Below are 22,359 nucleotides of genomic sequence, written 5' to 3'. Positions count from 1 at the left end.
CACCAATAATAACCAGTGGCCAAACAGTTGAAGAAGTTGGACGATGTAACTCAATGCTCAGCATAGATTGACGTTTGCCAGTAGATAGAGGAAAGGACTTCAGATCAAATTCTGGAAGGAAGTGAGAACCCAGGATTGGAGCCAGCAGCAAAGGGAAGGCCAGGTATGAAGTTTAAAAACATCAGGTGGCACAGAAAATACAACTAAACAGGAGCGTGGAGTGAAACTTCTTAAAAGGTGCAGATATAGCAAGTAATTATGTTTAACATAAAAGAACACCCAGTTCCCTCTGTGCTACACTTTTTTTTGGAAACTGCCTCCATTTAATTAATATTCTATTTTTTGATTCTTCTTACAAAGTCCATAGCCTCTCACTTTCCTACAATAAATTCCATTTACCAAGCTTTTGCCCACCTCATTCATTATGTCCTTTTCACATGTCCACCCATCTAACTTTGTATCATCAGCAAAAATAAATATATTACACTCTTCTCCCTTCTCCAAATATTAATATAGATCACAAATAGTTGAGTCCCTAGGACTGGTCCTTGTGGGCAATCCAATAGAATGTCTTTCCAACCTGAAGAAGATCTATTAATGTCGACTCTGTCTTCAGACATTTGGCTAACAAGCCTAAAGCTTCCTGCCTTGTCTCTCTCCCTTCTTTAAGAGGGGTGTCACATTAACAGTTTTCTAATCCTCTGGAAGCCTCCTGGAATCCAAAGAGTCCTGATATAGTTATTTTAACCAACCTGTTCAGACATGTTCTGACACTTCTGCAACAGGTGGGACTTGAACTTCAATTTTCTGGGTTTGGGACATTACCAATGTGCCAAGAGTCCTCTGTTTTCTGAAAACAGCCGTAACTGGCATAGATCTTGTTCAAAGCACCTGAACGTAGTTATTTCAATCAGCCTGTTTGGACATGGTATGATACCTGCCCCAACGTGAGTTTCAAATGAGACTCAGACCTCGTGGTCGTGGTAAAGACATCATTTTGCAACAAGTGCATTAAAATTCCAGTTACTGATGTGAAAGGAGTTGAACCAGTGTTTCCAGAATATTAGCATGGATGTCTAGATTGTTAATCTAGTGACATGACTACTATTCGATGGGTTGGCGATGGAAAGGGATGGGTATATACCGCAGGGCAAGAGTTATAGCTGGGTGAAAGGCAATTATGAGGCGCTTCGGCAAGATTTAGGATGCATAAGATGGAGAAGGAAACTGTGGGGGCTGGGCACAATTGAAATGTGGAGCTTGTTCAAGGGATAGCTAATGTGTGTCGTTGATAAGCATGTACCTTTCAGGCAGGGAGGAAGTGGTCAAGCGAGGGAACCGTGGTTTACTAAAGAAGTTGAAACTCTTATCAAGAGGAAGAGGGAGGCTTATGTAAAGATGAGGCGTGAAGGCTCAGTTAGGGCGCTTGAGAATTACAAGTTATCCAGGAAGGACCTAAAGAGAGAGCTAAGAAGAGCCAGGAGGGGACATGAGAAGTCTTTGGCAGGTAGGATCAAGGAATAACCCTAAAGCTTTCTACAGGTATATCAGGAACAAAAAAAGTAACTAGAGTAAGATTAGGGCCAGTCAAGGACAGTAGTGGGAAGTTGTGCATGGAGTCTGAAGAGATAGGAGAGGCGCTAAATGAAGTAAGGAATAACTGGATTAGGAATAGTCAACACAGTTTTGTGAAGGGTAGGTCGTGCCTCACAAACCTTATTGAGTTCTTTTGAGGTGGTGACTAAACAGGTGGACGAGGGTAAAGTGGTTGATGTGGTGTATATGGATTTCAGTAGAGCGTTTGATAAGGTTCCCCATGGTAGGCTATTGCATAAAATATGGAGTCATGGGATTGAGGGTGATTTAGCGGTTTGGATCAAAAATTGGCTAATTGATGACGGTTGATGGGAAATATTCATCCTGGAGTTCAGTTACTAGTGGTGTTCCGCAAGAATCTGTTTTGGGGCCACTGCTGTTTGTCATTTTTATGAATGACCTGGATGAGGACATAGAAGGATGGGTTAGTAAATTTACGGATGACACTAAAGTCGGTGGAGTTGCGGATAGTGCGGAAGGATGTTGCAGGTTACCGAGGGACATAGACAAGCCGCAGAGATGGGCTGAGAGGTGGCAAATGGAGTTTAATGCAGAGAAGTGTGATGTGATTCACTTTGGAAGGAGTAACAGGAATACACAGAGTACTGGGTTAATGAGAAGATTCTTGGTAGTGTACAGCAGAGAGATCTCGGTGTCCATGTACTTAAATCCCTGAAAGTTGCCACCTAGGTTGATAGGGTTGTTAAAAAGGCATACGGTGTGTTAGGTTTTATTGGTAGAGAGATTGAGTTTTGGAGCCATGAGGTCATGTTGCAGCTGTACAAAACTCTGGTGCGGCCGCACTTAGGGTATTGCTGATCGTCGCGTTACAGGAAGAATGTGGAAGCATTGGAAAGGGTGCAGAGGAGATTTACCAGGATGTTACCTGGTATGGAGGGCAGGTCTTATGACGAAAGGCTGAGGGGCTGGAGGCTGTTTTCGTTAGAGAGAAGAAAGTTAAGAGGAGACCTAATAGCGACACACAAGATGATCAGGAGATTAGATAGGGTGGACAGTGAGAGCCTTTTCCCTCAGATGGAGATGGCTAGCACAAGGGGACATAGCTTTAAATTGAGGGGTGATAGATAGAGATGTCAGAGGTAGGTCCTTTACTCAGAGATTAGTAAGGGCGTGGAATGCCCAGCCTGCAACAGTAGTGGACTCGCCAAGTTTAAGGGCATTTAAATGATCGTTGGATAAACATATGGATAATAATGGAATAGTGTAGGTTAGATGGGCTTCAGTTTGGTTTCACAGGTCGGCGCAACATTGAGGGCCAAAGGGCCTGTACTGCGCTGTAGTGTTCTATGTTCTATCCCTCTGAATATCAGTACATGCACATATATTGCATTGGTCCTATTTCCAAGTTCACTGAAGCTCAAGAGTGGAGGTCATACCGCCATCACCAGCTGCTTCAGCAGCAGCAACACTAGAAACAGCAGGCATCTTGCCCGGTAGATAGGATGAACAGTTATACCTGGATGAAGGCAAATGTCAGCATAAAGGCAGAATTTCAGCCCTCTCAACATGACTGAGCACTACTGCCTCCTATGTTTTTGACAGGTTGCTGACAACATCTGCAGTGACCTTGAATAAGACCTCCTCCTGGGGAAGAGGTGAACATGCATTGCTAATAGTTGACAAAGTGCCAATCACTGGAAGGCTACCTCCCATGGGTATCCACTGCCTGTTAGATCGTGACAGAGATGCAAGCGTTCCTAAAGGTTTGTGTGCAGAGGTGGTCAGGACATATTTTGTGGAAGGTGAACTTAAGGCATGGTTGTGAGGGGCAAGAGGCTGAGGGAAACAAAGTTGCGTAATTAGGGATGTAAGGTGTCTGCTGAGAGCAAATAAGGCGTTGTCAAATATCTCTGTTGAGCAGACACAGACAAAAATCCCATCAACTCCAAATGGAGTGTAGCAGGCGAAGGACGCGGCCCCGGCGGCAGTGACACCAGGACAAGCCGGATGCAACTCAACCCAGCCCAGTGTCGCTCAGCGAGAGAGTAGGTGTCCCAAGAATAATTTCCACAGGCTGAGCAGAAACTCCAGGTCTGCAGCTACGCCAGTTGCCTGAAGGAGCGGGAACATTGGTGAAAGGGATGGGAAAGGACACCGATTACAGCAGCTGGAGGAGGGTTGGATGGGGAACATGATGTACAGAACCCATACATCCAAAGACTATAAAATGTGAGGCTGGATGAACACAGCAGGCCAAGCAGCATCTCAAGAACACAAAAGCTGACATTTCGGGCCTAGATCCTTCATCAGAGAGGGGGATGGGGTGAAGGTTCTGGAATAAATAGGGACAGAGGGAGGCGGACCGAAGATGGAGAGAAAAGAAGATAGGTGGAGAGGACAGTATAGGTGGGGGAGGTAGGGAGGGGATAGGTCAGTCCAGAGACGACGGACAGGTCAAGGAGGTGGGATGAGGTTAGTAGGTAGGAGATGGAGGTGCGGCTTGGGGTGGGAGGAAGGGATGGGTGAGAGGAAGAACAGGTTAGGGAGGCAGAGACAGGTTGGACTGGTTTTAGGATGCAGTGGGTGGAGGGGAAGAGCTGGGCTGGTTGTGTGGTGCAGTGGTGGGGAGGGGACGAACTGGGCTGGTTTTGGGATACAGTGGGGGAAGGGGAAATTTTGAAGCTGGTGAAGTCCACACTGATGCCATTGGGCTGCAGGGTTCCCAAGCGGAATATGAGTTGCTGTTCCTGCAACCTTCGGGTGGCATCATTGTTGCACTGCAGGAGGCCCATGATGGACATGTCATCTAAAGAATGGGAGGGGGAATGGAAATGGTTTGCGACCGGGAGGTGCAGTTGCTTATTGCGAACCGAGCGGAGGTGTTCTGCAAAGCGGTCCCCAAGCCTCGGCTTGGTTTCCCCAATGTAAAGGAAGCCACACCGGGTACAATGGATGGAGTATACTACATTGGCAGATGTGCAGGTGAACCTCTGCTTAATATGGAAAGTCATCTTGGGGCTTGGGATAGGGGTGAGGGAGGAGGTGTGGGGGCAAGCGTAGCATTTCCTGCGGTTGCAGGGGAAGGTGCCGGGTGTGGTGGCGTTGCATCCAAAGACTCATGGCTACAGTCCAGACCGTGGCAGCAATGGGAGCCCATAACCGAGACCCCAGAGCCCATTAAGGAGAGCAGAAGTCCACTTCAGAGGCTCTGGAGGAGGTCAAGCAGCAACTCGAGGAGAAACACAGGACAAACAAGAAGGACAAAAGATGGAATCTGTTGCAGTAAAATCATGCATTATATCCAGTGTTTCAAGATGGCGGAGACGGGGTGACACTGTGTATAACACGTGAAGAAAAAAACACTTCCTATTGTATGTTTTTATATACAAGTGACAATAAATCTAAATCTTGAGAAATGAGTATGCCACAAGGCGTGCGAATATGGGGCATGCTGTGCAGGAAAGGCTGAGCACAGAATAAGGTTTGGCCCTGAAAATATTGTGACTAATCTGTCATGTCCTCCCAGAGTCACGAAGCACTGTTCACGGGGTAGATGACAGCACATTTCTGTCTGAAATACACACCCATTTGGTTGGGAAAATGGATGTGAAAAGATATTTTCTCTTGCAGGTGATTCCAGAACAGTAACATTGTTTAAAATTAGGTGTCGGCTTTTTTGGACAGAGATGGCAAGAGGTTCTGGGAGTAATTCAGGAGATGCAGTAAAAATTCATCCCTAGAAAAAAGCAGCATTTTTACAGGATGAGGCAACCATGGCTGACTAAGGAAGTCAGGGATAGCATAAAAGCAAAAAAAGAAAGCATATAATGTGGCAAAGGGCAGTGGGAAACCAGAGGACTGGGAAGCTTACAAAGACCAACACAGGGCAACGAAGAAAAGAAATAAGGAGGGAGAAGATTAAATATGAGGGTAAGCTAGCCAGTAATATAAATGAAGTCAGCAAGCATTTCTTTAGGTCTATAAAAGGGCAAAAGAGAGGCAAAAGTGAACATTGGACTACTGGAAAATGATGGTGCAGAAATAATATTGGGGAGCAAGGAAATGGCTGAGGAACTAAATAATTACATCACATCAGTCTTCATGGTAGAAGACAAGAGTAATCTCTCAAAATTTCAAGAAAGTCGGGGGCAGAGCTGAGTATGGTAGCCATCACCAAGGAAAACTGCTAGAAAAACTAATTTGCCTGAGGTTGGATAAATCATCTGGTCCACATGGACTACACCCCAGTGTTCTAAAGGAGATAGCTGAAGAGATAATGGAAGCGTTTGTGGTGATCTTTCAGGAATCACTAGGGTCAGGGAGGGTTCCAAAGGACTGGAAAAATCACTAATGTGACACTCCTTTTTAAGATGGGAGTAAGGCAAAAGGCGGAAAATTACAGGCCGATTAGCCTAACCGCCGTCGTGGGTAAGATTTTGAAGTTCATTGTAAAGGATGAGATTTCTGAATATTTGGAAGTATATGGTAAAGTACAGCAAAGTCAACATGGTTTCCTCAAAGAGAGGTCATGCCTGACAAACGTGCTAGAATTCTTTGAGGAACCGGATTTGTAGTTCAGAGGATGAGGTATTCAGCTTTCCAACAGACACCACAGGGAGTGACGTTGTTAATAAAGAAATGCAGTTGATGGAGTGTAATTGTGGACACAAGGACAGTTTGAACTGTGCATACTTCAATGCTAAGTATCAGAAATAAGGCGGATGAACTTAGAGCATGGGTCAGAACTTGGAACTATGCTGTTATGGCCATTACAGGAAGAGCACTATCGAAATGTGGAGATTGTTTAAGGATGTGAATACTGCGTGCGATCGATATATTTGTCCCTAGCAGACAGAGAAGATGCAGTTGAGTAAGGGAACTTTGGTTCTCGAGAAAGGTTGAATGACTAGTTAAGAGGAAGAAGGATACTTATATAAGATTTAGGATACAAGGACTGGAAAAGGCTTGAAAGGGATACACATTAGCCAGGAAGGAGTTGAAATAAGGGCTTAGGAGAGCTAGAAGGGGGCATGAGAAAACCTTGGCAGACGGGATCAAGGAAAACACCATGGCTTTTCACATGCATGCGAGGAATAAGAGAATGACCACAGAAAGGGTAAGGCCGATTAAGGATTGTGAAGGGAATTTGTGCACAGAGCCTAAAGAGATAGGAGAGGTCCTTAATGAATACTTTTCTTGGCTATTTACAACTGAGAGGGACCTAGTTGTGGGGGAGGACAGTGTGAAACAGGCTGATAGAGCAGGTGGATGTTAGTAAGGAAGATGTACTATTCTGAGGAACTTGAAGGTAGCTAAGTACCGCAGGCCTGATGGGATTTATCCAAGGATTCTATGGGAAACGAGGGAAGAGATTGCAGGGCCTTTGGCGATGATCTTTTCGTCCTCACTGTCCACAGGTATAGTGCTGGAAGATTGGAAAGTGGCAAACATCATTCCCTTGTTCCAAAAAAGGGAATAGGGATAACCCTGGAAATTACTGGCCAGTTAGTCTTACTTCAGTGGTGGGCAAATTATTGGAAAATCCTATCTGTTAGCCAGGAATTATAACCACTTAGATAGGCACAGTTTGATTCGTGATAGTCAGCATGGATTTTTGAGGGGTAGATGCCTCACAAACCTTATTGAATTCTTTGAAGAGGTGACCAAGCACATGGATGAAGGTAGAGCAGTTGGTGTGGTTTACATGGATTTAAGTAAGGCGTTTGATAAGGTTCCCCATGATAGACTCATGCAGAAGGTAAGGAGACATGGGATGGGGGAAAATTGTGGCAGATTGGATTCAGAATTGGCTGACCTTAGAAGACAAAGGGTGGTAGTGAACGTAAAATATTCAACATGGTGCTCAGTCATGAGTGGTATATCACAAGGATCTGTTCTGGGTCCTCGTCGATTTGTGATTTTTGTAAGTGATTTGGATGTAGGACTGGGAGGGTGGATTAGTAAGTTTGCGAATGATACGAAGTTGGGTCGAGTTGTGGATAATGTGGAGGACTGTTCTAGGTTACAAAGGGGCATTGATAGGATGCAGAGTTGGGCTGAGAAGTGGCAGATGGGGTTTAACCCTGAAAAATGTGACACGATTCATTTTGGAAGGACAAATTTGAAAGCAGAATACAAGGTTAACAGCAAGATTCATGGCAGCGTGGAGGAGCAGAGTGATCTTAGGGTTCATGTTCACAGTTCCGTGAAAGCTGCCACCCAGGTGGATAGAGTTGTTAAGAAGGCGTATGGTGTGTTAGCTTTCATTAATAGAGGGATTGAGTTGAAGAACCATGAAGTTATGCTCCAGCTATACAAAACCCTGGTTTGGACTCATATCGAGTATTATGTCTAGTTCTGCTCGCCTCATTACTGGAAAGATGTGGAAGCATTGGAAAAGGTTGCAGAGGAGATTTACCAGGATGGTGCCTAGAATGGAGCGAAGGTCTTATAAGGAAAGGTTGAGAAGTCTAGGGCTTTTCTCTTGAGAATGACGAAGGATGAGAGGTGACTTGATAGAGGTATACAAACTAATCAGAGGTATAGATAGAGTGGGCAGCCAGCGACATTTTCCACAGGTGGAGGTAGCTATTATGAGGGGGCATAGTTTTAAAGTGAGTGGTGGTAGATATAGGGGAGACGTCAGAGGTAGATTCTTTCTTCAGAGTGTGGTAGGGGTGTGGAATGCATTGCCAGAGAGGGTAGTGGAGTTGGCCTTATTTGGGGCATTTAAGCGGCTATTAGATAGGCATATGGGTGATAGTGTAAGGTAGCGGTGGAAATTAGACAGACCTTAGGTTTAGGGTAAAATGTTCAGCACGACATCGTGGGCTTAAGGGCCTGTACTGTGTTATACTGTCCTATGTTCTAAGTAAAAAACAGGGTAGATCAAGGAAAGCCAATAGATGTTGTCTACCCAGACCTCAGGAAGGCTTTTGACAAGGTGCAGCACAAGAGGCTGCTGAGTAAGATGAGGACCCATGGTGTTAGAGGCAAGGTACTAGCATGGATAGAAGATTGGCTGTCTGGCAGAAAGCAGAGAGTGGGGATCTTTCTCAAATGGCAGCCGATGACAAAGTAGTGTTCCACAAGGGTCAGTATTGGGACCATAACTTTTCACTTCATACATTAACTGATCCAGATGAAAGAACTCAGGGTATTCTGGCTAAGTATGCAGACGATACAAAGATAGGTGGAGGGATAGGTAGTATTGAGGAGGTGGGAAGCTGCAGAAGGATTTGGACAGGTTAGGAGAGTGGGCAAAAATGTGGCAGATGGAGTACAACGTTGGAAAGTGTGAGCTCGTGAACTTTGTCAAGAAGAATAAAAGCATGGACTATTTTCTAAACGAGGAGAAAATTCAGAAGTCTGAAGCGCAAAGAGACTTGGGAGTTGTCGGCCAGGATTCTCTCAAGGTAAAATTGCAGGTTGAGTCAGCAGTTAGGAAGGCAAATACAATGTTGGCATTTATTTTGAGAGGATTTGAACATAAAGCAGGGATGTACGACTGAGGCTTTAAAAGGCTCTGGTCAGGCTACATTTGGAGTATTATGCACAGTTTTGGGCCCCATATCTCAGGAAGGATGTACTAGCCCTGGAGCAGATTCAGAGGGCGTTCCCGAGAATGGTCCCAGGAAGAGGAACGTTTGAGGACTCTGGGACTACACTTATTGGAGAATGGCGGGGGGGGGGGGGGGGGGTCTAATTGAAGCTTACAGAGTACTGAATGGCCTGGACAGAGTGGATGTTGGGAAGATGCTTCCATTGGTAGGACAGACTAGGACCCAAGGGCACAGCCTTAGAGTAAAGGGAAAACCTTTTAGAACGGAGATAAGGAGAAACTTCTTCAGCCAGAGAATGGTGAATCTATGTAATTCACTGCCACAAAAGGCTGTGGAGGCGAGGTCATTGAGATGGATAGGTTCTTGATTATCAAGGGGAGAAAGCGGGAGAATGGGGTTGAGGAACCGATCAGCCATGAATGAATGGCAGACTCGATGGGCCGCGTAGCTCTTGTGTCTTACGGTCTTACAGATAAAGGTAATTTTCTTTCCCTTCAGAATTACTCTACTTGGAATCCTCTGCTTCAGAAGACGGTGGAAGCAGAATCACTGGACAGGAGACAGACTTATTTTCATGCCTAAGAATCTAAGATTATTAAGGCTGATAAGAATGTCGAAGTCAAAACAAATAGATTAGCCATAGCAGAGCAGGCTTGAAAAGAATATCCTACATCTGCTCCTATTTCATATGTTCATAGTTTTGTATTTTTTCTCCCCACAAAGTTACTTTCATACTTAATAGTAAATTCAGTCACATTATGATTATTTGCTCCCCATAGAATCTATTGTCATACAATTGGTATTTAAAGTCTAACTTTGTACAATATTAGTTCCATCAGTAAATTAATAATAACTACATTCGGGCTTCCTCAAGGTCTGAAATCCTATTTTGCTGATGTAAAAGTGATTCAAATGCAGCATCTTAAAAATATTTTTACATTACTACTGAAATTGCAATGGACATTTGGTGCTCATTAAACTCATCTGTATTTATAGGCAGACTGATTTAGTAAAAGTCACTGCACTAGCCCTATAAATTACTGTGAGTGCTCAGCTAAATACACAATCCATCTACAGTAGAATACTTTTGATGAGGGTGCTAAAAACTGCTTAAGGAGTTCTTAATCATCTAAAGTAAGTATATTATGTTAAAAAGAAACTGAATCCATCTCACCCTTCATAGATTGTACTGGATTGTGCATCAACAGTATCACCACCAGACATTGTTCTCGTATCAGCCATTGCTACTAAAATTAAAATAAAAACATGCTTGTTATTTCATATTTGAGTAATATGCCTACATAACATACCATCAACAACAAGCACTTGCATATAGAAAATATTGAACAATTTGAAAAAGATGAATCATGCACAGAGACCAGTAACCCAACTTTGGCAGTTTGAGAATACCTAATCAGTTCTTAAAAACAAAACACTGAGAAGGAGAATTCTGATATCAGCAAATTGACCACACACAGATAGGCCAACCTGAGTTAGGATGTGTACAACCATAAAACTGAAGGATTTAGTTGCACATGTAGATCATTTGGCCCTTTCAATAAGACCTGCTCTCATTTTTCTCAATTCTATAATCTTCTAAAGGAGTACAAACCCAACCTACTTAACCTCGCATAATAAATGCATACCCAGAATCAACCTAACGAAGCTTTTCTCAATGGTCTCCAATGCTGGCATATCTTTCTTTATATAAGCGGACCAGACTATTCAATATTCCAGCTGCAATCTGACTAGTGTGTTGCATACTTTTAAAAAGACCTCTTTAATTTTATATTCCATTCCCTTTGGGATGAAGGCATACATTTCATTTGCCTGTTCTGTGGTCAAAAAACTTGGATGCTAGCTTTCAGTGATTCATGCACAAGGATACCCCAAATTCCTTTATGATACATCTTCCTGCCATCCTTCCTCATGTAAATAATGAAGTTTTTCTATTCTTCTTGTCAAAATGCAAAACATTACATCTTCCAACGCTATATTCCAAGTGCCAATCTTTTGCCCACTGACTTAACTTCTGCAGACCACTCGTGTCATCCTCACTACTTGCCTTCTCACCTATATTTATTTCATCTGCAAACATAGCAATAGTACATTCACTTCCCTCAACCAAGTCATTTATATATCAGTAACTGTAGCTCCAGCACTGATCCTTGTGGCGTACCACTAATTACAGGTTGCCATCCTGAAAACGTCACCCTTGTATCAAGGCTGTCTTCTGTTAGCATAGACAGAGGATTGGCTAACGAACATACAAAGGCCAGCATGTGGGCTCTTATAGCTTTGAGAGTTGCCTTAAACAGCTTTTGGAAATCCAAAATATTTTCTCTCTGTCCCCCTAATTATTTTGCTTATAATTTCCCCAAAGGAGTAGCAACACAGTTGTCAGGGTAATTTTTGCTTCTTGAGGCCATCCTGACTCTGCATGGTATTATGTATTTCTAAATGCATTGTTATTATATCTTGTAAAATAGACTGTAGCACTTTCCCAATGACAGATGCAAAGCTTACTGGTCGATAACAATATGAACAATATGAAATGGAACCTACAAGGGAGCAAGCTATCCTAGATCTAGTGCTGTGTAATGAGACAGGAATAATTAATGATCTCACAGTTAGGGATCCTCTCGGAAGGAGCAAATCACAGTATGGTCGAATTTAAAATACAGATATTGTGTGAGAAGGTTAAATCCAGTACCTATGTCCTGTGCTTTAACAAAGGAGACTATGAAGGAATGAGGGAGGTGTTAGCTAAGGTAGAATGAGGGCAAAAACTTTATGGTGGGTCAATTGAGGAACAGTGGAGGACTTACAAAATGATTTTTCAGAGTGCTCAGAAAAACTATATTCCAGTGATAAGGAAGAACTGTTGGAAGAGGGAGCTAGCCATGGATGTCTAAGGAAATAAAGGAAAGTATCAGACTGAAAAGAAACACATACAAAAAAGCAAAGAGTAGTGGGAAACTAGTAGACTGGGGAATCTTTAAAGGCCAATAGAAAGCCACAAAAAATGTTATAAGAAAAGTAAGCGAGATTACGAGAGTAAACTAGCACAGAATATAAAAACAGGCAGCAAAAGTTTCTATAAATATCTAAGTCGTAAAAGAGTGGCAAAGGTAAACATTGGTCTTTTAGAGGATGAGAAGGTAAATTTAATAACTGGGAATGAGGAAATAGCCGAGGCATTAAACAGTTATTTTGTGTCAGTCTTCACAGTGGAAGACACAAATAACATGCCGAAAACTAATGGCAAGAGGGTTATAGCAGAGTGCTAGAAACTACCATTATCACTAAAGAGGCAGTGATGGGCAAACTAATGGGGCTAAAAGTAGACAAGTCTCCTGGCCATGATGAAATGCGTCCCAGGGTACTAAAAAGAGGTGATGGGGTAAATAGCAAATGCACTAGTAATTATTTACAAAAATTCACTGGATTCTAGAGTGGTTCCCACAGATTGGAAAACAACTAATGTGACACCACTGTTTAAAAAAAGTAGACAAAAAGCAAGTAACTATAGACTAGTTAGCTTAACTTTGGTAGTGGGAAAAATGCTTCAATCATTAAGGAAGAAATAGCAAGACATCTGGATATAAATTATCCCATAGGAAACACCCAGCATGGGTTCACGAAGGGTAGGTCATGTTTACCTAATTTGGGGGAATTCTTTTTGAGGACATTGCTTGCATGGTGGACAATGGGGAACCTGTGGATGTGGTGTATCTGGATTTCCAGAAGGCTTTTGACAAGGCGCCACACCGAAGGCTGCTACGTAACATGAAAGTTTCACGGTATTACAGGTAATGTATTAGCATGGATGGAGGATTGGTTGATGAGTCGAAAGCAAAGAGTAGGGGTACATGGGTGTATTTCTGGTTGGCAGTCAGTGGTTAGTGGTGTGCCTCAGGAACCGCAATTGTTTACAATTTACCCAGGGGATTTGGAGTTGGGGACTAAGTGTGGTGTGTCAAAATTAGCAGATGACACTAAGGTGAGTGGTGGAGCAATCTGTGCAGAAGACACTGAAAGTCCGCAGAGGGATACAGATAGTCTAAGTGAGTGGGCAAAGGTCTGACAGATGGAGTACAATGTTGATAAGTATGAGTCATCCATTTTGGCAAGAATAACAGGAAACTGGACTATGTTTTAAATGGTAAAAAACTGCAGCACGCTGCTGTGCAGAGGGACTTAGGTGTCCTTGTGCATGAATCGCTAAAAGTAGGATTGCAGGTGCAGCAGGTAATTAAAAAGGCAAATTAAATTCTGCCTGCCATTGCTAGAGGGATGGAGTTTAAAAACAGGGAGGCTATGCTGCAACTGTAGAGAGTCCTGGTGAGGTCACAGCTGATGTAATGTGTGCAGTTTTGGTCTCCTTACTTGAGAAGAGATTATTGTAGCACTGGAGGGGGTGCAGAGGAGATATACTCAGTTGATTCCAGAGTCGAGAGGGTTGGATTATGAAGAGAGACCGAGTAAATTGGGATTATACTCATTGGAATTCAGAAGAATGAGGGGAGATCTTATAGAAACATAGGATTATGAAGGGAACAGATAAGGCGGAGGCAGGGTTGTTGTTGTTTCCGCTAGCAGGTGAAAGTAGGACTAAAGGGCATCGCCTCAAAATAAAGGGAAGCAGATGAAGGACTGAGGTCAGGAGGAACTACTTCACCCAAGGGTTGTGAATCTGTGGAATTCCCTGCCCAGTGTAGCGGTTGCAGCTACCTCGCTGAATGTGTTTAAGACAAGGCAAAATAAATTTTTGAACAGTAAGGGAATTAAGGAATATGGTGAGTCGGCGGCTAAGTGGAGCTGAGTCTCAAAAAGATCAGAGATAATGGGAACTGCAGATGCTAGGGAATGTAAGATTAGAAAGTGTGGGGCTGGATGAACACAGCAGGCCAAGCAGCATCTTAGGAGCACAAAAGCTTTTTAAATTTTACGTTTCGGGCTTAGACCCTTCATCAGAAAAGAGGGATGGGGAGAAGATTCTGAAATAAATATGGAGAGAGGGGGGGGGGGGGCGCTCCTAAGATGCTGCTTGGCCTGCTGTGTTCATCCAGGTCCACACTTTGTTATCTCAAAAAGATCAGCCATGTTCTTACTAAATGGTGAGGCAGGTTCGAGGGGCCAGATGGCTCCTTGTTCTTATTTTCTTATTATAGTTATCAGTTTTGGTTCCCTCCCTTATGAAATAAGAGTACTATATTGCGACTTTTGCCAAATCTAAGGATTGTTGGATGATTCTACTAATGCATCCATCATCTCTGTCATTCCCTTCTTTCATGTCCCAGGATGCAACCCAGGAGACTTATTGGCTTTTAGTCTGGTTAGTCTCCCTAGTCCTTTCTCCCTAGCCATTGTGCTATTTTCTCCCCCCTTGGGCTCTTTTGCTTATTTACTAAGTTTGCAATGCTCTAACACTCTCTATCATGAAGAATCTTCTGCCATTCCCTAATTCCTAATTATTTCTCTGGTTGTATTTTATACAGGGGCTTATGTCCACTTTGGCCTCTCTTTTTCTTTTCATACATTTAAAGCAGCTCCTACTATCCATTGTTGAGACACTTGCTAGTTTTCGTCCCCAGATTATTTTCTCCTTTTTTCTGGCTTTTAAGACTTTCCCAATCTTCTGGTTTGCAGCTAATCTTTGCAACTTTTTAAAAAGTTATCCTTAATTTCTTGGGTTAACTATGGTCAGTTTATCCCCTTCCTAGAGGTTTCCTTCTTCACTGGGATGCATTTGTGCTATAAATCATTAGCTTTTGTTTAAAAAAAAAAGCTGCCATCTTTCCCCAACTGTCTTTTCTGCTAATATCCTTTCCTAGGCCGCTCCAGTCAATTCAACTCTCACCCATATGTCATTAGCCTTACATCTTCCCACACTATATTCCATGTGCCAAGTTTTTGCCTACCTAAGTTTAGCATAATTGTTTTGACCCAAGGTTCTTACTCTCAAACTGAATACTAAATCCTATCAAGTTATGGTTACCGCACCCTAGGGAATCTCTTACTTAGACAATTCATTAAACCTGTTGCATTACCAGATCTAAAAAAGCTGATCTCTGGGCTGGATTCATAACATATTGTCCCAAATATACTATATGAATTCTTCTTCATGACTACCTTTGTCAATTTGATTTTCCCAAAGTCCAAGAAGATTAAAATCAGCAATTAGTATACTGTTTTAAAAAAAACAAACATTCGCCTAATTTATTCTCTGTCCCATGACTGAATTACTATTAGGGGGCTAACTATTCCCACCGATATCTTCTTTGCTTTGTTATTTTATCTCCACTGATATGCATTCTGCATCATTCAATCCATGATAATTTCTTGCTGCTGTACTTATTTCATCTTGTACCAACAAAGATATCCTACCATCTTCCCTTCAGGTTTATCCTTTTGCAAAGTCTCATACTCTAGAATATTTTGTTGCCAACTTTGATCGCCTAGTACCCTTAATGGCTAAGTATGTGACTCCAGTCTTGTCCCAGTTCGGTCAATTCTTACTACGTTCTAAAGTCCCCACCTGCTTCAAGAAGACCACCATTATGCCGGTGCCAAAGAAAAATCATGTAGCGTGCCTCAATAACTACCACCCAGTGGCTCTGACCTCCATAATTATGGAGAGCTTCGAGAGATTAGTAATGGCTGACATCAACTCTACCCTACCAAATTGCAATTCACCTACTGGTGCAAAGGATCAAGGCAATGTATCCACAGCAGACGTCATCTCCCAGGCCCTACACTCATCCCTAGAACATTTGGATAACAAGAATACCTTCATCAGGCTCCTATCTTACTGATAACAGTTCTACCTTCACCACCATAATTCCAAACAAATTTACCTCTGAACTCAGACCTCGGTCTCGGCTCTCCCTTCTGCAACAGGATCCTTGATTTCCTGAACCATAGACCATATAATCAGGAAGAATAGGCAACAACACCTCCTCCACCATAATTCTCAACACTGGTGCTTCACAAGGCTCTGTATTCAGCCCCTTCTCATACACCATATACACTCATGACCGTGTGGCCAAATTAACCACAAACTCCATTTACATGTTTGACGACAATACCACTGCTATAGGTCGGATCTCAAACAATGATGAGACAGAACGCAGAAAAGAGAATGTGGGCTTAGCGGCATGGCATAAAGACTACAATCGCTCGATCAATGTCTGTAAAACAAAGCAGTTTGTTACTGACTCCAGCAAGTGGAATGGAAAGCCTCCGACTGCATCAATGGCACGGAGGTGGAGATGTTGACAGCTTCAAGTTCTTGGGAGTGACGATCATCCTCGTCCCGGTCACCCATGTCGGCATGATGGTCAAGAAAGCCCAATAACACCTCTACTTCCTCAGAAGGCTAAGGAAATTCACATGCTCACAAAGACTCTGACCAATTATTGTAGATGCATTCTAGAAACCATCCTTTCTGGATGCATCACAGCATGGTATGGCAACTATTCTTCACAACACTGGAAAAAACTACAGAGAATTGTGAACACAGCCCAATACATCATAGAAACCATTCTTCAATCCATTTACTCCATCTATACTTCACTGTACCTCAGGAAAGCAGCTAACATAATCAAATGCAACCCTTCCACCACAGTTATATTCTCTTCCATCAGGCAGAAGATACAAAAGTTTGAATATACATGCGAATAGATTCAAGAACAGTTTCTTCCTCACTGTTACCAGACTTTTGAATGGATCTCTCAAACATTAATTCTGATCTCTCTCTCTCTGCACCCTCTCTACAGCTGTAACACTATTCGGCTACCCGGATGCACTTTGTATGGTACAATCTGCTCACAAAGCATGTAAAACATTTCACTGTATCTCAATACGTGTGACAACAATAAATCAATCTTCCATTTCTTCTGCTGTAACCTCAAAGGCTACCACATTCTTAGGGGAAATCAATACACCAGCATTGTCAGCAACATCCTTTTTTTGTTTATCCCCCCCAGAGCTCTCGAACGTGCTGCTCAAACCCAAATCCATGAATACCCTTCCGGGTGTTTAAAATTACTCCATTCAGGTTTCCACCCTGTCACAGTAATGTTAGTGCAACCATTTGCGAATGACTGTTTGGTCAAGGAAATTCTGTGTCACTGGTCATGGGTTCTATAGGGCCTCATCTGGCTAATGAGCCCAAACCTAGAACTGCCCATTCTTTTGAAAGGTGTTTGGGAGAGAGAAGTGGTCCTGGGCTTCAGATTGCAGCTTTCCTTTCTCAGGTCCTTTTCTATACTTCCTTTTGCCAGTAGATATTAACAAAGAATGCTGTTCCTTCACACAGGAGGGTCCTCCAAGTCAGAGATGATGGGAAATACAGATGCTGGAGAGATCCTTTTCTGATGAAGGGTCTAGGCCCGAAACGTCAGCTTTTGTGCTCCTAAGATGCTGCTTGGCCTGCTGTGTTTATCCAGCTCCGCACTTTGTTACCTTAGGTTCCTCCAAGTCAGTTGTTTTTTCTTCTAAACGAGGTCTCCCACACGTTGGTATCTATGTTGCATGTTCAAAGGGAGTCTTTGGCTGTTGTAACTCAGTTATATGAAGCACATACCCAGCCCAGTGAAGTTGGTTTCACATGATCACAACCTCGATGCGGGTGCTATTAGCTCTTCAAGGGCACTGATGTTAGTGCATATGTGTCCTGCAAAGGTGTACAAATAGGCCAAAATAAAAAAAAAGCTGCAGACCTGAGGATTGGGAGCAGTTAAGATTTAGAAAGGAGAACAAAGCGATTGAGAGGGGAATAATACAGATGGAGAATAAAATTGTAGGTAACATACAAACTGATTGTATAATCTTTTTATGTTCCTGTAGAAGATTTAAGAAAACAAACGCAGATCTCTTAAAAGCAGGGGAATTTGTAATGTGGAACAAGAGACATAGCAGATCAATTAAGTACATATTTTGGTTCAATTTTCACAAAGGAGAACACAGTAACACCCCAAAAATGTTGGGGAACATAGGATCTAGTAAGAGAAAGGAACTGAAGGAAATCAGTATTATTGGACAAATGGTATTGGGGAAATTGATGGTTTACAAATCCCAAGACCTGATAATCTAAATCCAAAAGTACTCGAGGAAGGGGGCCAAAAAATAATGGAAGCATTGGTAGTCATCTTTCAAGACTCTATACACTCTAGAACAATTCCTATAGGTTAGAGGGTTGCTATTGTAACCTCACTATTTAAAGAAGGAGGTAGAGAGAAAGCAGGGAAATATAGATTGGTGAGATTGACGTCAATCGTAAGGAAAATGCTAGAAACATAAAACATTTAATGGTGCAACACTTGGAAAATTCTATCACAATCAGACACACTCGCAATGGATTTACAAAGTATACTGCAGTTGAGGATATAACTAGTACAGTTGATAAGGGGAACCCAGTAGATGTGGTTTACTTGAACTTTCAGACGGCTTTTGATAATGTCCCACAGATGAGATTAGCACGTACAATTAAAGAATATGAGATTGATGGTAGTGTACTAAGACAGAAAACAGAGTAGAAATAAATGGACAATTTTCGAAGTGGCAAGCAATGACCTGTGAGGTATCGCAGGTATCAGTGCTTGAATGCCAGCTGGTCACAATATATATTCAGGATTTAGACGAAGGGACGAAACATGATTTTGCCAAGTTTGCAAATAACACAAAGCTTGGAGGGAGAGCAAACTGTGAGGAGAATGCAGAGACACTTCTGTGTGATTTGGACAAAACGAGTGAATGGGCAAATATATGGCAGATGAAGTATAATACAGGTAGATGTGAGGTTAACACCGGTGAAACAAAAAAAAGGAAGACAGATTTTCCAAATCGTAATACGTTGCAAACGGGGGGGGGTAAAAATAAGACGTGGTGTCCTCACACACTATTTGCTGAAAATATGCATGCAGGTGCAACAGGCAGTGAAGACAGAAAGCCGTATATTTGCTTATATAGCGAGATGATTAAGTACAGGAGCAGCGATGACTTGTTGCAATTAAAAGGGTCTTGGTGAGACCACTCTGGAATACCGCGTTCAGTTTTGATTTCCTTATCTGAGAAAGGGTGTTCTGGCTATGGAGGGAATACAATGAAGGTTTACCAGTCTAATTCCTACGATGGCAGGATTGACAAATGGAGAGAGACTGGATCAGTCCGGATTATATTCTTCAGAATTTAGAAGATTGAGGGGGAACGGAGACCAGTGTAAATGCAGGATTGAAGTTTCCTATCACCAGGGGGCCCAAAACCAGCAGCCCCACATAGTCTGGGCCATTTAGGATTGAAGTGGGCAGCATGGTGGCTCAGTGATTTGCACTGCTGCCTCACAGCACCAAGGACCCAGGTTCGATTCCACCCATGAGTGACTACCTGGGTGGAGTTTGCACATTTTCCGTGTCTGTGTGGGTTTACTCCCACAGCTTAAGGATGGGCAGGTTAGGTGGATTAGCCATACTAAATTGACCACACAGTGTCCAGGGATGTGCAGACTAGGTGGATTAGTCATGGGAAAAGCAGGGCTACAGAGACAAGGTAGGGTGTCAGTCTTGGTGGGCTGCTCTTCGGAGGGCTGGTGTGAACTCAATGGGCTGAATGACTTGCTTCCACACTGTAAGGATTCTAGGAGATTTTCTTTTCAAACACATAGTGGTGAGCCTCTGGAACCTGCCACAGAGAAAGCATTTGAGGCCAAAACATTGAATGTTTTCGAAGAGGCGTTAGATACAGTTCTTAGCATTAAACGGGTCATAGGATACGGGAGAAAATGGGAACAGGTTAATAAGTTGGATGCTCAGCCACGATCATTCTAAATGGCAGAATAGGCTTGAAGGGCTGAATGGCATACTCCTGCTCATATTTTCTAGGTTTCTAGGCAGTATTCCTAAAGTTGTAGAATTCTGTCACAGTGGTTTGATGTTAGAGCTATACACATATTATTGTTGTTGAAACTTTCATCTATATTGTTCCATCTTCATACAGACCAATGTCCCTAGTGGCCTCGTTATGCTCCATATCAATTGTCATTCAAACTTGACTTTTCCAATACTGCTAGTTTTTTTTAAGAAACCATTCCCTCAACATTCTCACATTCACTGATACAAACTGTAATCTGGGACTGACAACACCTCAATTGTTATCGTACTAAAACAATTTAACATATTCCCCAAATACATCAAGTTGAGTTTTTTTTAATTTATTCATTCATGGAATCCATATGTTGCTAGCTAAAATTGCATTTGCTGTCAATCCCTAACAATTCCTTCAGTTCAAGAAGGCAGCTCACCACCACTTTCTCAGGTGCAACTAGGGATGGGCAAGAAATGCAGACCGGCCAGCAATGCCCACATCCCACAAAATGAATAGAAAAAATGACACCAAGCAGGTGGCAATGCGATACCTTCTTGAACTGCTGCAGTTCACAGAGGGTACGAACAAGAGGAGAGTTGAGGAGCTGCGTTCCAATACAGTACTACCCCTTTCCTTCCAGGTCAGAGGCCGTCGTGGATTTAGAAGGTAATGCTGAAAATATGTTTCGTTCACATTATACAGCTGCATTTTCATCAATGACGATGAGGTAATCTCTCTTTGCACAGCCACATGGGAAATGACTTCATCAGCACTGGTGTAAATGAATGCATCTGAATCCATTGAGAGATGGACTGGTTCTGTGATTATTTCTAATTTAATGGAACACTTCCAAACTGTTTTCAGTCTTATCTCCTTTTCCACCATAAGCTCCACATAATTTATGTATCTGACCTCTCTGAAGTAACCTTCGATGACTTTATTCATTTTTACAAGGCAACCACCTACTTCTCTAATGAACATCTGTATCAACTAGCATTTTCACATTATTTTTGACTGCAGCATTAGCACAGACTATTTTAAATGTTGGACCACCATTTTGGGAACTCTGCACTTCGAGCTATATCCAACAAGACAATTAACTTTGTATTTACATAGCATGTGCAATGGAATCAAATATCTCAAAACACACATCTTCTGAGAGTGGTGGGCACCAGTTACCCAGATCTAAAGTGGGGATGTTTGTACAACATTTAGTGTCATCACACAAGAACAAGTATAAAAAGAACAAGGATATTGCAATACTACAATGATTGCCTCAACTCCTGACTTCCCATTGTTAGTCTACAAGACACAATGTCAGGAGGTGATGAAACATTCCCCACTTGCCTAGTTGATTGCAGCAATCACAACACTCAAAAGGCTTTACAAATTCCAGGACAAAACAGCCCTCTTGATCCCCCCTGCCATCAACACACATAGTAGTAATGTGTGCAATTTACAGGAAACACTTAAGTAACTCATCAAGTGTTCTTAAACAGCACCTTCCAAACCCACAACTTCTTCCACCACTAAGGGCAAAGGCAGCAGATACATGTGAACACCACTGCTTGGAAAGACCCCTCCAGGCCAAACACCATTCTGACATGAAATTGTAACACCATTCATTCATCATCACTGGGTAAACCCTTGTACACCCTTCATCCCAGCATTGTGGGAATATCAACCCACACAACCTGAAATAGTTCAGGACAGTGGCTCACCACCTTCTTAAAGATGAGGAATGAGCAATAAACATGAATCTGACCAGTGACTGCCAAATCCTGTGATAGAATTTTAAAAAATTGAATAACTGCAAAATATTGTGGATGATGTAAATCCTAAACAGAGAAAATTCTGGACAAACTCAACAAGTCTGGCAACATCTGTGGTGAGAGAAACAGGCAGGTTCCTCTTCAGTTCTGAAGAAATCATACCAGACTGGGAACATTAACTCTCTCTTTCCATAGATGCTGCCAGATTTGATGAGTTTCTCCAGTGTCTTATGTATTTGAATTTTTTAAAAAATTATTAGTCGCATTTACCTCAGTACAGTGAAGTTTTGTTTTGCAAGCAGTACACGGCAGATCATACTATACAAAGTGCTTAGGTTACTAGATCAGAGTGAAGAATATAATGAAATGGCTGCAAAGAAGGTGCACAAAGAGCCAAATCAACATAAATTTAAAATTTGAGCGGTACACTCAGAAGTCAAGTAACAGAGATGAAGCTGTTGTCGTTGGTATGTGTGTTTAAGCTTTTGTATCTTCTGCCTGACAGATAAGGTTGGAAGATATTGTAACTGGGATCGGAGGAGTCTTTGATTATGTTGGCTGCCTTACTGAGGCAGTGGGAAATATAGATGGAGTCGATGGTT

General features: G+C 42.5%; 1 protein-coding gene across 4 annotated transcripts in view; it reads right to left on the bottom strand.

The window, feature by feature from the left end:
• Nucleotides 1-22,359, bottom strand: part of casp3b (caspase 3, apoptosis-related cysteine peptidase b) — a 39,598-nt gene that overhangs the window by 15,804 nt on the left and 1,435 nt on the right. For 2 of the 4 annotated variants that reach the window (XM_048525912.2, XM_048525897.2), the window contains exon 3: nucleotides 10,294-10,366. In XM_048525912.2, coding sequence (XP_048381869.1) covers nucleotides 10,294-10,361 — 68 coding nt within the window. In that variant the 5' untranslated portion in view covers nucleotides 10,362-10,366. The remainder of the gene's footprint in view (nucleotides 1-10,293; nucleotides 10,367-22,359) is intronic. The other 2 variants (XM_048525920.2, XM_048525904.2) reach the window with 1 other exon arrangement.

This window comes from Stegostoma tigrinum, chromosome 3, assembly GCF_030684315.1.
Source record: "Stegostoma tigrinum isolate sSteTig4 chromosome 3, sSteTig4.hap1, whole genome shotgun sequence".
NCBI classification, from domain to species: domain Eukaryota; kingdom Metazoa; phylum Chordata; class Chondrichthyes; order Orectolobiformes; family Stegostomatidae; genus Stegostoma; species Stegostoma tigrinum.
The sequence above is the reverse complement of the archived record's forward strand: the minus strand, read 5'-3'. Positions and strand labels throughout refer to the sequence as shown.